Consider the following 12,957-nt stretch of genomic DNA (forward strand, 5'->3'; position numbering starts at 1 on the left):
CTATTCATTGTCTGCTTCCTCTTGGCTGAGCATTGGCAGTCTGTGATTTTTCGAGGAACCAATCCTCTAAGTTGTCGTGTCTGTGCGTGTAATGCTGCTGGCAGGATTCCCTTCATATCCTCCCGTGGCTGCAGAATATGTCATCATCTTCCTTGTTTCATCCCTGATATTGCTAATCTCTTTTTCTATTTCTGTCATTCTTCCTAAAGATTTGTCAATTTTATTGTTGTTGTTGTTTTTTTTCCCAAGGAACCAGCTTCTTATTTCATTGAATTTTCTCCACTGTTTTCCAATCTTCAGTTTCATTGATTTTTGCTGTTAATATTTCCTTCCTTCTGCTTGCTTTGGGTTTATTTTTTTGGTCTTCCCTTTTTCATTTCTTGAGGTAGGTACTTAAACTATTGATTTGAGGCCTGTCCTCATTTCTTTTATAAAGAGTTAATGCCATAAATTTTCCTCTCCACACTGCTTTAGCTGCACCCCACATATTTTGATATATTGTGTTTCATTTTCACTCAGTTTTATGTGCTTTTATTCCCTCTGAGACTTCCTGTTTGGCCAATGCCTTATTTAGAAGTGTGCCATTTAGTTCCCATGGGTGTGAGATTTTCCTATTGTCTTTCTGCTGTGGATTTCTTGCCTGATTCCATAATGGTCAGACAGCACACGGTAAAACTTCAATTCCTTTAAGTTTCTGAAAGTTTTCTTTATAGCCCAGAACATGTTCAGTCTTGGTGAATGTTTCATGAGCACTTGAGAAGAATGTGTATTCTGCTGTGAGATCTGTTTTTCCATTATAAATTTGTATACACTGCCCCCAACCAGAGTTTAGGATTAAAGGAGGCTGATCAAGTTCAGCTTTTCCATTAAAAAAAAAAAACGTATGCCTGTCTCATCAAGTCTTATACCTACTGTGATTGTATTATAGTTAAATGTCATTTGATCGGTGCACTCATTTGTCTTCCCAACACAGAAACGAGCATGCACACTTATATGCAGGTTGTCTGTGATCATGTACGAGGCGGCCAGATGGGTGTTGAAAGGGTTGCAAAGATAAGTGAGCAGAGATTTAGAGATTCTCACCTAGTCAGACGTGAGGGACGTGGCTGAGGCCAGTGCCACTGAGAAGGAAGGTCAAGAGACATGACTGCCACCGCCCAGTGAAGAGCAGCTGGTCGAGGAGCATCAGGTAAGTCTTGTAGACAAGGTGGCAGCTGAGCTGGTCTTAACAGATGAGCCGAGAAGAGCTGAGGGCGTTGAAGATGGGAGAAACCATATCTGTGGCAGCAAGGAGAGAATGTGAGGTTGAGAGAACTTGAGTGAGGTGTTTGGCGTGGCCATGGTGCAGCATGTGGGGGTCGAGGAGGGGACAAGCCCCAGAAAACCAGAGTCAGAAGAGTCTCAACTGCTATGTTCAGGCACTTCGACAGACCCACAGAAGGTTCTCCATGAGGGGTGTGCTTTGACTCAATCTGTGTTTCAGAAGTTCTTTCTGCGGGTTTTGTACAGAGGCTCTGGAGCTCAAGGTGAAGGAAGCCGGGAAGAAGGCATGATATGAAGAGAGCCCACACCTATGCCGTGGAGACAGCGGCAAGGGGGATGGATCCTGAGCACACGTCACGGGGACTTTGGGGCTCTCTGATAGAGGGGTAGAAGGGATTATCCAGGATGACTCAATGTGCTTTGGTTTATGTGACTACGGGGGCAATGAGGCCACCAAAGTAGGAAACGGGTCTTGGGTGGGTGAAGACGCAGCACCAACTTGGGGCATGCCTGGTGTGTGGCAACTGCAGGGTGTCTGGGCCCCTGTGTCTGAGTGGGTTTGGGAGTCCTGGCAATTCCCAACTGCGATCTTACTTTCCAGGAAAGGGTTAGGAAGGTAACTGAGTATATGCTCTAACCCCAGATGGAAATATCTGAAATCCATTCCACCTCAGGGTGTCTGAGCTCTAAGGTCCCCAGCAGGTAAAGCCCCCTGAGCAGATGAAGTCACTGTAGGGATCTGGTGGGCCAAGGTGTGCGACAAGGGGGTGTGGGCCCAGTCGTGTGGGACTGAGGTTGCAGGGGGGCATGTAGGGGGCCCGCATGGGGTCTCGCAGGAAGAAGGAGCCTGGCGTGGACATAGGGTACTTTCTGCACTCATCCGTAGGAAGGCTCAGCCCAACTCCCTTCCGTGTGTAGATGGGGTGCAGAGGGCAGTGCTGGGGGACAAATGTTGAGAGCTCCCCCTTACACCTCTGCATTACGTGGACGTTTTCATCTAGTTCACTTACCAAAGCAGAGGCTGGGGCGACACCTCTGCTCAAGCCACAGCCATGTCCAACTGCGGCGTATCAGACTTCACTTTCCAGAGGATGTTGATTAAAAAGACAAAGTGGCAGAAAAAGGTAACTCCTTCCAAAGAAAAGAGAGAAAAGTCCTGGCTGAATTCTTTGCTCAAAGACAGAAACCCAGTTGTTGCTAGCTAAGCAAGCAGAAGGACACCGTGGGGACATACCCCATTCAGTTCTGTGGTCAGGAAGCAGAGCCTTAAGGGAATTTTTGCCCACCATTAGCAGGTAAAAAGAGCAATTGGACATTTCTTTCTTGGGAATTGAGAGAACTAGAACTGATGTCCCCTCTTTAGAATTTTTCTAACAGAGTCACCAGTTTTCGGTAGCTGGGGGGCCTGATGCTGTTCAGAGCATGGACTGTGTCATGGCAAGGTTGGGAGTCGAGGCTGGCCTGGCCTGGCCCCATGTGCTCTCCAGCTGAGGGCACCTCCCTTGGCTCCACATCCCGCGGGCCTCCTTTCCTGAAGCTCCGACGCGATCAGAACCCGGGGTGGGGGGGCAAGTGGGTGGTGGGGGAGGTGGGCAACACAGTACGGGGGAAACAGAATATAAATTTTAAGGCTAGACATTGCCAGCTGGTTCCAGCAGACCTAGGGGACAGCAGATTTGGGCAGGAATCCAAGAAGCAGAAACACTGAGAATATAAAAGGAGCAAAAAGCTTTTGTTGCCGCTCTATCGATCGAAAAAAGAACAAGTCCGTTCAAAAATCCGTCAGAATGTCTTTCTGGAAACTCAGACCTGGAGAAAGATGAGTGGGATTCGCCAGCAGTTCTATGTCTCCCCCGCCCCAAGAGTGGCCTTTATCGGGGTTGGAGCTTCGCCATAAAACGTCTTCCGGAAGTTTCACCCAGATGAGTGTGTTTGCTGAGGCTGTTTCCATCTTTTTTCTTTTTTTTAAATTAGATGTATTAGGAGGCTTTGTCCAGGTGCCAGGTGAGAAGCCGGTACTGAACCCACTATCTGTGTGAGCCAGCCCCACAGCAGCCAGAATGGGGGATGCCCCAACTCCACTCTAGGGCAGGACAACCAGCACCCTTGTCTACATGCTGTCCGATTTGAAGCTTGAACTACTGCATCGTGGTCTGGTTAAAAAGATCTCTGTGTAGCAGGTTCAGGACAGAGCAGGGGAGGCTTGTGGCGGGGCAGCTCTGGAGGGGCCAGGGCCGGGGCGTGTGCCTCTTCCGTCTGTGCTGAGCTGGTGGGTCCCTTGGCTCCTCTCCATTCTCCTCTGTTCCTGCTTTGTCTCTGGTTCTGCCCATCAAGCTTCCCTTCCTTCCTCCCTGACTCAGTCAAGTGTGGCCTCCAGAGTTGGGCACAGGGAGGGGGAGGCCTAGGGGGGCAGAGTGAACCTGAGCCAGTGGCCCCACCAGCTACAGGAGACAACCAACTAACCGACCCACGCCCAGGCCCCTCAGCAGTGGAGCCCATCTCTGACCCCTTCCCTCGCCCCATCCCCATTCCCTCCCAGACTCCAGCCTTCCTTCTCTCTCTGCCCCCCGCCACGCCCAGCCCCACAGAGCTGGGAAGGAAGCCGCCCTATGAGAGGGCCGCACGCAGGGGCTTCAGGTCCTCACTGACCAGGCCTGGCCTTCCTTGCATGCTACAGCTGCAAAGAGGGCGGGGGGTCCGGGCAGGAGGCTGGTCAGGGCCCCTGGCAATGAACGTCCATGACCTTGGACTGCTCGCCTCACACTGGGCCTCTTGGACTTTTTCTGTGGGTGCTTTTCAAAGCGGCAGACAGTTCCTCTGAAAAATGACATGGTATTGGGATGGTAAGACAGCTAGGAACTAAGAGCAGCAGCCACCTGTCCGGGGACAAGCCTCCAACCCAGCAACTCCTCGTTTTAACGGATGACGTGGAGCATCCGCCCCCCACGCCACGAACAGCTGTGCTCAAAGAAATTCCTGGCAAAGGAGCGCATGTTGCTGGAACTTTTGCACAGTGCCCGACCCTCTGGGGCCCCTCAGGGGAAGGGGGTGGGAGCAGGGAGCCTGGAGCTCTGGATTGGGTCTGGGGGCGTCACCCTGCTTCCAGCAGTGGGCGGCCCTGGCTGCACAGAGCAGAGACCCCACGCCAGCCAGATGCTCGCTGCAAGGCGTGTCCAGGCATACCGGGTGCCAGCCGCCACTTTTCAGAGCCCAGCCAGCCTGCTTGTTCTCATTAGAGAAGATCAAGGAGAAGGAGAATGGGGTGTGTATGAACCTCCTGCTGCCTGTCTGGTTCTCAGCATGGCTGGGATGCGGCTGATGAAACAAATTACGTGTCCGGGATGCCTTCTACACCTCAAATTCTTCTACACCTCTAATTCCCTCCCCTCTTCTTGGTTCTTACTGGCGTTTCCTTCAAGTCCGGCCTGTGGGCCCCAGCCTGGGCTCCCGCTTCCCTTCCCTGGTGAGAACTTTCCACACACATTTGACCCAATGAGAAGGGGCTCTGGTGTTAACAGGTGACTTTATTTTTGATTGCTAGAACCAGGAGCTGTGGGACATCTGAGTTTCACGGAGATCCTGGACACATCCCTCAAGGTCAGCTGGCAGGAGCCCCTGGAGAGAAACGGCATCATCACAGGTTAGTATCCCCATCTCAGAAGAGGGAAAAAGAAGCTGTCCCAACAAGGGAGACGGGCATCGCTGTACACAGCCCAGCTGGCTGTACACAGCCCAGCCGGCCGGGGCACAGGCGCCAGCGGCCTCTCCGGAAAGCGGCCCCGTCCACCTGACCGTCGGCTCAGGGCTCAGTCAGCACACCAGGCAGCATGCCTCTGGGACCCTACCTGCAGGGGGGCATGGCCCTGGACGACCTGTGGCCGCCGAGTCTTATCTTAACAAACCTCTCAAGTTTGGCATTTCCTGGCACATCCCCCTACACACACCGCTCCCCACAGTTTTCTTAACAATACGGTAAAGTTCGTGTCCGTATCATGACCCCTGGCAGAGGAGGCCGAGGCCTGGAGAGCTCGCCTTCAGCACACATGCCTCGGATGCCAACAGCGTGCAGGACACTTCGCTGAGACACTGCTGATGGGGCAGTGGCCAGTCCCTCCCCACCTGAACCAGGACCCCACAGCAGAGCCAGGTGTCCTGGCTCTGGCGCCCCTTGTCCTCTGTCCAGCGCCCTGGGACCCGAGGTGAAGACAGCCAACTTGCCGGGTGTCCGGGAAAACTCCTCTTGGGCTGCAGGTGTTTCTTGTGGAGCTCTGATGACTTTTTCAAACAGAAGAGCTTTAACCTGAATTTAAATCTTGGCTTGAAAAAAAAAAATTCTAGGTGGCTTCAGTCTCATGAAGGTGGAAGCCTCGCCTTACCTCCCAGAGCCTCCATTTCTTCATGGGACTACAGGGACAAGGCACCAGGGTCACAGCTGCCAGCAGTCCTGTCCATTTCGTGTTACTTGAAATGTCAAGCCAGCAACTCATGTTCCCATAGCTCCGCCACTGGGTCTGGGACAAGAGGTCTGTGTCCCACGAGCTCTGAGTCCCTCTGGGACTCTGCCCACAGCACTACCTGCACATCTAGGGCTTTTACCTCCACTCTCTAAGCCTGGACTCTGAGGCTTCAAGGGGACCTAGCTTCTGAGTGAGGCTCATTCATCCTACTTGTGAGTCTGCTAGAACCCTGGGCCACGTTCCTTGTCCCTCACCCAGCCACCCACAGAAGCCTGTGGAAGCCCCCACACACTAGCAGGTGCACAGAAGAGACCAGCAGTGACGTGTGTACCCCGGGCCCAGCCTCAGAGTTCAGGCCCCCCCCCCGACCCCACCCCCCCGCCGCCACACTGTGTCAGGACAGCAACAGTGGCAGCCCTGGGCACTCCCACATGCCAACACCTTAGCCTCACAGGATCCTGTTCAAACAGCCACACAAAGCCCCTCCTACAAACTGCATCTGAGACCATGGGTTGTGCTGTCCCCATGTCGCAGGGCCAGCAGAGGACCGGGCCAGCACAGGGATGCGAGTACACTGGCGCTGGGATTCGAAACGTGCTCCTAACCCCAGACCAGAGAAAGTCTCCCAACTTCCTGGGGTCACAGCCTCTCACCAAGTCTCTCAAAGCACCTAGGGCCAAAAGAAGCCCCGGACAGCTGTTTCTGAGGTCTCTTGGTGCAAACAACTGATTCATATGCTAACAACTTAACAGCTGTTTGAAATGAACTGAAAGAGAAAAACATCTGTATTTCCTTCTTCAAGCAGCTAGGATGCGTGTTCCTGATGTTGGGGTCAGGCTCTGCCCACCTTCTTGAACGTGGGGTCAGAGTGGACCCCACCACCTTAATTTCCTTCATTTCCCACATCGGTCTTCATGCTGTTTCTGCTGCTGTATCACAGAAACCACCAGAAACTCAGCTTCTCAAAGACAGGATGCGTGCCCGGATGGGTACATAGCATACCCTGACGCTAACCTTGAGAACAGCTCAAGCTCAAGCTCTCTGTCGTCCCCTGGGGACATTCCCTGGGGGAATGTCTCCCCCCCCCCAACCCCTGGTGATGCAGGAGGTGCCCAGCATCACGGTGTCCCTGCGCTGTTTCTAGGGCTCTGGGTGGTGTCTGGGTGCCCGAGGGCAGAGCCTGGGGACTGTGTTCCTCTCCTAAATGCCTCTTTTCTCTCCCATTAGTCAGGAAACCTCTTGGTGCCAACCCTGCCTGCTTATCCACAGAACACAGCATAGTCACCTGTGCTCATCCAGAGCACCCCCACAGACCCCAGAGGGCACGTCTGCTCTGAAGCTGCCCGTCCCCCAGCTTTTCAGCAGAGTACGTGTGTGGGTCTGGTTCGGCCCCAGAGCTGATGCTGTGACATACCTACAGCCAGCAACAGCGGAACTCCGGGGCAGAGGAGAAGCAGCTACGGGAACTGGACCACAGGAGCCAGGACGTGTGTTCTGCCTCCAGCCCAGGATGGCCAGTGTGCATGTGCCCATCACAGAGGCCCCCGCCGCAGCCCAGGAGCCGGACGCAGTGGGGGATAGGCAGAGAAGGGAGCCCTTGTAGTCTGACTTTGCTTTAAGCCATCTGGAGGGAGAACAAAGCAGGCCGGGCAGTGGTAGGGAAAACAAAAGAGCAAAACACCAAAAGCGCACAGAGGGAGGCTGCCCTTGGAAGCTGAGAGTCTCCAGCAGACCCCTCAGGGACTGGGGGTCCTGTGGCTGGAATGAGGCTCACATTCACCATCCGTCTCAGAGCCGGAGTGTCCCCGTGGGCTTCATCACAGCTGAGCTGCAGCCACCTGGTGAGGGCTACCGGGTGGACGTCGGCACGTCCACACTGACTTCCTTCCACACGCGTGTGGGCCTTCGTGAACACAGCGCACACCTCAGTCCTGGTGTAATGCTTTAGGGAAGCCACGGGCACATGCCACCCCCCAGCAGGGCCAGCGCTTCCCGGCCGAGCGCTGGTTGCCAATATAGCAATTTATGATCCTCCGTTCTCACCAGCTAATAGGGCTTAATGAACTCATTTCGTATTTTATTTAAACAAATCGTGTCGTTATAAGCAGAGCCTATAGTCAACGTGGAGCTTGGCCTTCCGATGGCCGCCCACTGGGGTCCTCCCCCCTCCTAGTGGCCACACGTGCCCCGTCTCACTCTGTCTGGCCTGTGCTGTCTCCTTTCCCTTATGAACTGTGCCCAGGTCCCAGGAGCTCTGGGGAAAACTGCAGAGGAAGAAGCCTGTGGGAGCTGAACCCAATGGCGGTTCTTCCTGCCCCTCACTGCTTGTCCATCCAGCCACCTGCCCGGTGACCCCTGCCCTCAGCCGGGCCTGCGCTCTGCCCCCGCAGACAGGTCTGCACTCCCCACAGACGGGGCTCCGGGCAGGGCATGCCAGCAGCACCACAGTCTATCCCAGGCTCCAGACCGAGTATCTCCCCCATGAGTGGAAGAGAAGCCTGGTCTGTGGGTAAAGCCAGCCTCGGACCCCATGCACTGGGCTGCCACAGCCTCTTGTTGATGCAGCTGCTATTGGAGCCACTGCAGGTTGGACGACAGGGGCCGGGCATGGTCCTCCACATGGGGCCTCTGGTGGTCCAGACACTGGGGGAAGCCCTTCCTTATCAGCCACAATGCACAGCCTCGGCCCCAAAAGAGAGGGCAGCCCCGAGCAGGGGTGGCCGGAGGGCCGAGCAAATTGCCCATCGCACTTATTGTGAATTCCAGCATCTTCCACTCTCCCTGCGTAAACTCTGATTTATGAGGGCCAGGATGCAGACAGACAGCTTGTGATTGGATGTACTGCTCTCCTGTAGAGAATTTACTTCAGATCAACAGAAAATTATTTCTGAAGCTCCTGTGGTCGTTAGTCTCGGTTAGGCAGCGTTCAGAGCGGGTAAGACACCCGCCCGCCAAAGGCACCGGGCGCCAGCTGGGGCAGCCCCTCCACCTTCTCTGGCCATTCCCGAGCTGCCATGCACCACCCCTCTGCTGAGGAGCGGTGTGGGAACCCGAGCACCCCTCCAACCCCGTGCACCCTGCTCTGTCCATTGTGTGCGGCAAGCTGTCCGGGCCATGCTCTCTTGCCAGCATGGGGGGGGGGGGCTTTGCTTGTGTCGTTTGGTCTCATCTGCATCCATGATGCCACCCTACCCCCAAGCCTGACGTCACAGACCCCAGCAGCACTGCCCTCCCGAGGATGCTGGAAGCTCCGGGCTTGAAGTCCAGGTTGCCATGACGAGCCGCATGCTGTGTTTTCATAAATGTTGATCAAGAACAGCTTCTAAACAAGTTAACTACCTGGCAGACAAGCTTGGAACACAAAGCCCTCTCTTCCTGGATGTTCAGGAAAGATTCCGAGGATCAGATCGTTCAGTGATGTATCGGGAGTGACCCATTGAGGTCAGAGGGTTGGTAGTCACTCTCACGCACATCCGCGCTTCAGAGGGAAGCCCGTGCACGGACGGAGGATCTGTGGGGAAGCCGGGAGCTTGGGCCAACCCTAGAAACCCCTGCCAGTCTCCAGTAAGCTCGTGAACCCTTCTGCACCTTCGTGTTCTCTGTTGCAAATGGGGATGGTGACGTGGAGGTCCTGCTGTGAGGACCGAATGAACTAATGTAGGGGACGTGCTTGGAACGCCAGGAACATTGGGAACACTGGGCGCTTGAAGGTCCTGATACTCATTGCCCAGAAGGCTTGATTGGTGATTGTACCATTAGATCCAAAACCCCAAATTAACAAAATGAAAAGAACTGATTGGTCTGGTGCACTGAGGAGGGCAGAGGCTGGACATGGGGCGCAGGGAGTGTGAAGAGGAAGAGTCTGAGGTCTGGAGGGAGCAGGGCAGTGGGCGGTCTGGGGGAGCCCATGGCCCAGGTAGGCTGCACGGAGCACAGGGGCCTGTGTTGGGACCAGAAGGTAATGGGAGATGCACATGCAGGGCAGGGGCCATGGCCAGTGCCCCTCTGCTGCTCTCCCGGATGTCCCATCAGCACCACCCAGCCCGCGCGCCTGGTATCCACACACGGGTCTCCAGGCTGTGGGACTACGGACAGGCAGCGGCTTCTAACATTCGGGGCTTTTTGGGGGGGGGGGGTTGTTTTTTGTTTTTTTCAAAATATTAAAGTCCCGAGATGCTCTCTAAATTCTTGTTTACCTGCAAGCACAAGTTTCTAACTATATTTATTGCTTTCATCAGAATGAGCTTTAAGATGCCTCTTGGTGCTTCGCCCTGAGTTTATTGACTGGAAAGAAGGAGGAGCAAGCGTTTTCAGCAGCCCCCCCCTTGCCTCTGCACCCACAAGCGCCTTCCATCCCTGTCTCCCACTTGAGGAGATGCTCTGCCAGGCCCCCAACCACATAAACTCCCCTCCGTGGGGGCTGCTTCAGGATATCGCTGGGGCGTTCTTCTCTGAGCCTGAAGTCACGGTGGAATCTGGGGCTGGATAAACTGTGGTCACAAGGCCCCACTGAAGTGAACAGAGACCAGGGGAGAATCAGATTTCACCAGGGAAACAGGAGGTTCAGAGAGTGGGGACACAGCAGAGCTCAGGCACTCCGGCAGAGAGGGACTTTTTAGGGAAAGCATTTTGCGTGGCAGAGAGCGTCCGTCAATCATTTCAGGAGGGAAAAAGTGGCCGTGTTTCCACGAATTAGTGACAAGCCAGGAGCAGGTTCCTGATTTAGAGTAGTGTGTAATGAAAATATCAGCGTATAAAAATGGAAATATTGATGAAACGCACCCACACTTTGACACGAGATGAAATCAGCCACCGCAGGCTGGCGGCCATCACTCATCTTTCCTCAAGCCAGCTCGGGCCCTGGGGGCCGGGCTCCTGCTGTCCGCTGGTGGCAGGGGGATGGGGACCCTGTGGATGGAGGAAGGGCCTGGCTGGCAGTCTCGTGTGGGCGGGGCAGCAGGTTCCCTCCTGGCTTCGGCACACCTGCCGGGCTCTCCTGCCAGGTCAGATCCTCATGACAACAGCAGCCCCTGGACAGCTAACCCTGTGTTCTCGCTCCCCAGGCTACCAGATTTCCTGGGAGGTGTACGGTCGGAACAGCTCCCGGCTCACCCACTCCCTCAGTAACACGACGCATGAGTACAAAATCAAAGGACTGTCGTCTCTCACCACCTATACCATCGATGTGGCCGCTGTCACCGCCGCAGGGACTGGCCTGGCCACCTCATCCACCATTTCTTCTGGAGTGCCCCCAGGTCAGTAAAACCCTGCAGCCACGTCTTTAAGGGCATGGTGCTCTGAGATTCTGGTGTTCTGGGTGGATGGCAACCCTGTGCGCGGGCCTGGGGTCCTTCCGAAGAGGGACGTCTGCTTCCTGAGGGGGCAGTGGGGTGGCAAGTGGATCGTGACCCAACGTGGGCCTTGTCCTCCAGCGTCTGCAGTTGGGGTGCAGATTGGAGGGGGCGTGCCCTAGGGAGCGAGCTGGCCCCAGGATCCTGTCCTCCAGGGAGACCATCGGTCAGGGTCCATGGACAGGGAGATGCAGGCTTCCTCCCGAGTGAGCAGGAGGAGGCATGGGTATTAAAACAAAGAATAGGCAGCATAAAGCTTTGTTCGCTCAGCGAAACCATGGCGATTTGGTTTGCAATAAGAGAAGGGAGTAGGAAGAGGTGGGAGAGAAGGGAAGGTCTTCCAGATGGAAGTCCCCACGGGCTCAGGGAGGGTGCCCCGTTGGTCACTCTACGGCGTGGGTGCCAGTGATCCCTGCTGTCCTGTCCTTTTGGAAATTCAGATTACCTCCCTCAACGTGCAGCACACTCATTTCAGCCTCAGAGCTCTGCACTCAACTCCTTTCTCTCGGATTTTAAGTTTGTGTTCAAAATGAAAGTGTTTTTCCTGGGAATTCACAAATACAAGGGAATGTGAGGAAGCCTTGTGGGGCTCTCGGTTCAGTTCTGCAATTAGAGCTGTGGGCCTCTTGCTCTTTAAAAGATGTCAGTTTGCCTCATGCGGGTCAGTCTTCGAAGACAAGGCCCTGAAGTTCCCTCTGAAATCAGCACTCCCTCCTAGAGTGGCCTGCGCCTCCAGACCTGTGTTCAGAGCCCGTTATTCTCTTGCACGGGATGCAAAGCATGTAAAACACATACAGTAAAGCAGGAAACCCACATAGGAATGAGTGTGTCCTCCTCCCAGGGACTGTCTGGAGAGAGCCCGACAGCCCTCTGAGTTGTTGGGAAGCGCCGAGGAGGAGGTACCATACTTCCTTCCCCCTGCACAGGACAAGCTCAGAGGATATTTTCTAGAGGCCCTTAGCCACCTGCCCTGCCTGCTGGGGAGCAGCAGTTGCGCCCTCCCCCACAGCAGCACCCCAGGGGCTTCTAAAGCAGCTCAGTGCGGGGAGGGGGGAATGCGGACCAGAGGATTTGCCTCTGCTGTGAGCCCCTCTGTGCCAAGTACACCCTCATGAGCTCGGGGGATGGAAGCAGTGGAGAGGCTGCCGCTTCCCCGAGAGGTCAGGTCACCCGGAGCTGGGAAGGACCCCAGGTGTCCCCCCAGGACGACCATCCCTCTGGAGGACTGTGTTCCACCATCTGTGCCGGAAGTCCACATCCGTTCGTGTCTAGAGCACCATGGAGAGAACCCAGCGAGCAGAGACATACAAAGACAAGAGTCATTTGTCCTTCGATGTCAACATTTTCTGCTTCAGATTCATTACACGAGATGCGAAAAGGCCCCTTGCGCCAGTGCCCAACAGATCACTGAAACAGTTCGATCGTCCCCGTGCGAGTCTGGGTTTCCAGCCCCTCAGGACCAGGGACTGGACCAGGAGGCGCCCCTCAGACACTGTGCACGCAGCATGCCACCCCTGCCCCCTGCACGGTGTCCCTCTCTCCTTCTTTCCATCCCAGAGTATTTCCCCGGAATAGTTTGTGTTGCCTGGTAAGACGGGAGCCGCATATCAGACTGGTGGCATCTCGCGTGTGAGTGGGGCAGGCTCTTTGGGGTTGGGGGGCAGCCTGGCCGAAGGTCTCTATTCAGTGAGTCGGTTGCAGCCCCAGGTAACCTCCCAGGATGGGAGCCCCATCAGAAGACCCTCTCACCCACTTAGTTGCCAGAGCAACTGAGCTCAGGCAGAGTGGGGAGAGCTCTGCACTTAAACCTGAACGCGGTTGTCTTGGAAACCACACCCGGGGCCTCGGGCTCAGGACCCGCACACGCACCAGCCCCACGCGGCACC

The 12,957-nt window shown here is 55.2% G+C and overlaps 1 protein-coding gene across 1 annotated transcript in view; it reads left to right on the top strand.

Annotated features, from left to right (window-relative positions):
* Nucleotides 1-12,957, top strand: part of SDK1 (sidekick cell adhesion molecule 1) — a 510,043-nt gene that overhangs the window by 369,730 nt on the left and 127,356 nt on the right. The window contains exons 19-20 of the mRNA XM_044233031.1: nt 4,805-4,903; nt 10,784-10,975. Coding sequence (XP_044088966.1) covers nt 4,805-4,903; nt 10,784-10,975 — 291 coding nt within the window. The remainder of the gene's footprint in view (nt 1-4,804; nt 4,904-10,783; nt 10,976-12,957) is intronic.

The sequence above is a fragment of the Neovison vison genome, chromosome 14 (assembly GCF_020171115.1).
Source record: "Neovison vison isolate M4711 chromosome 14, ASM_NN_V1, whole genome shotgun sequence".
Classification (NCBI taxonomy): domain Eukaryota; kingdom Metazoa; phylum Chordata; class Mammalia; order Carnivora; family Mustelidae; genus Neogale; species Neogale vison.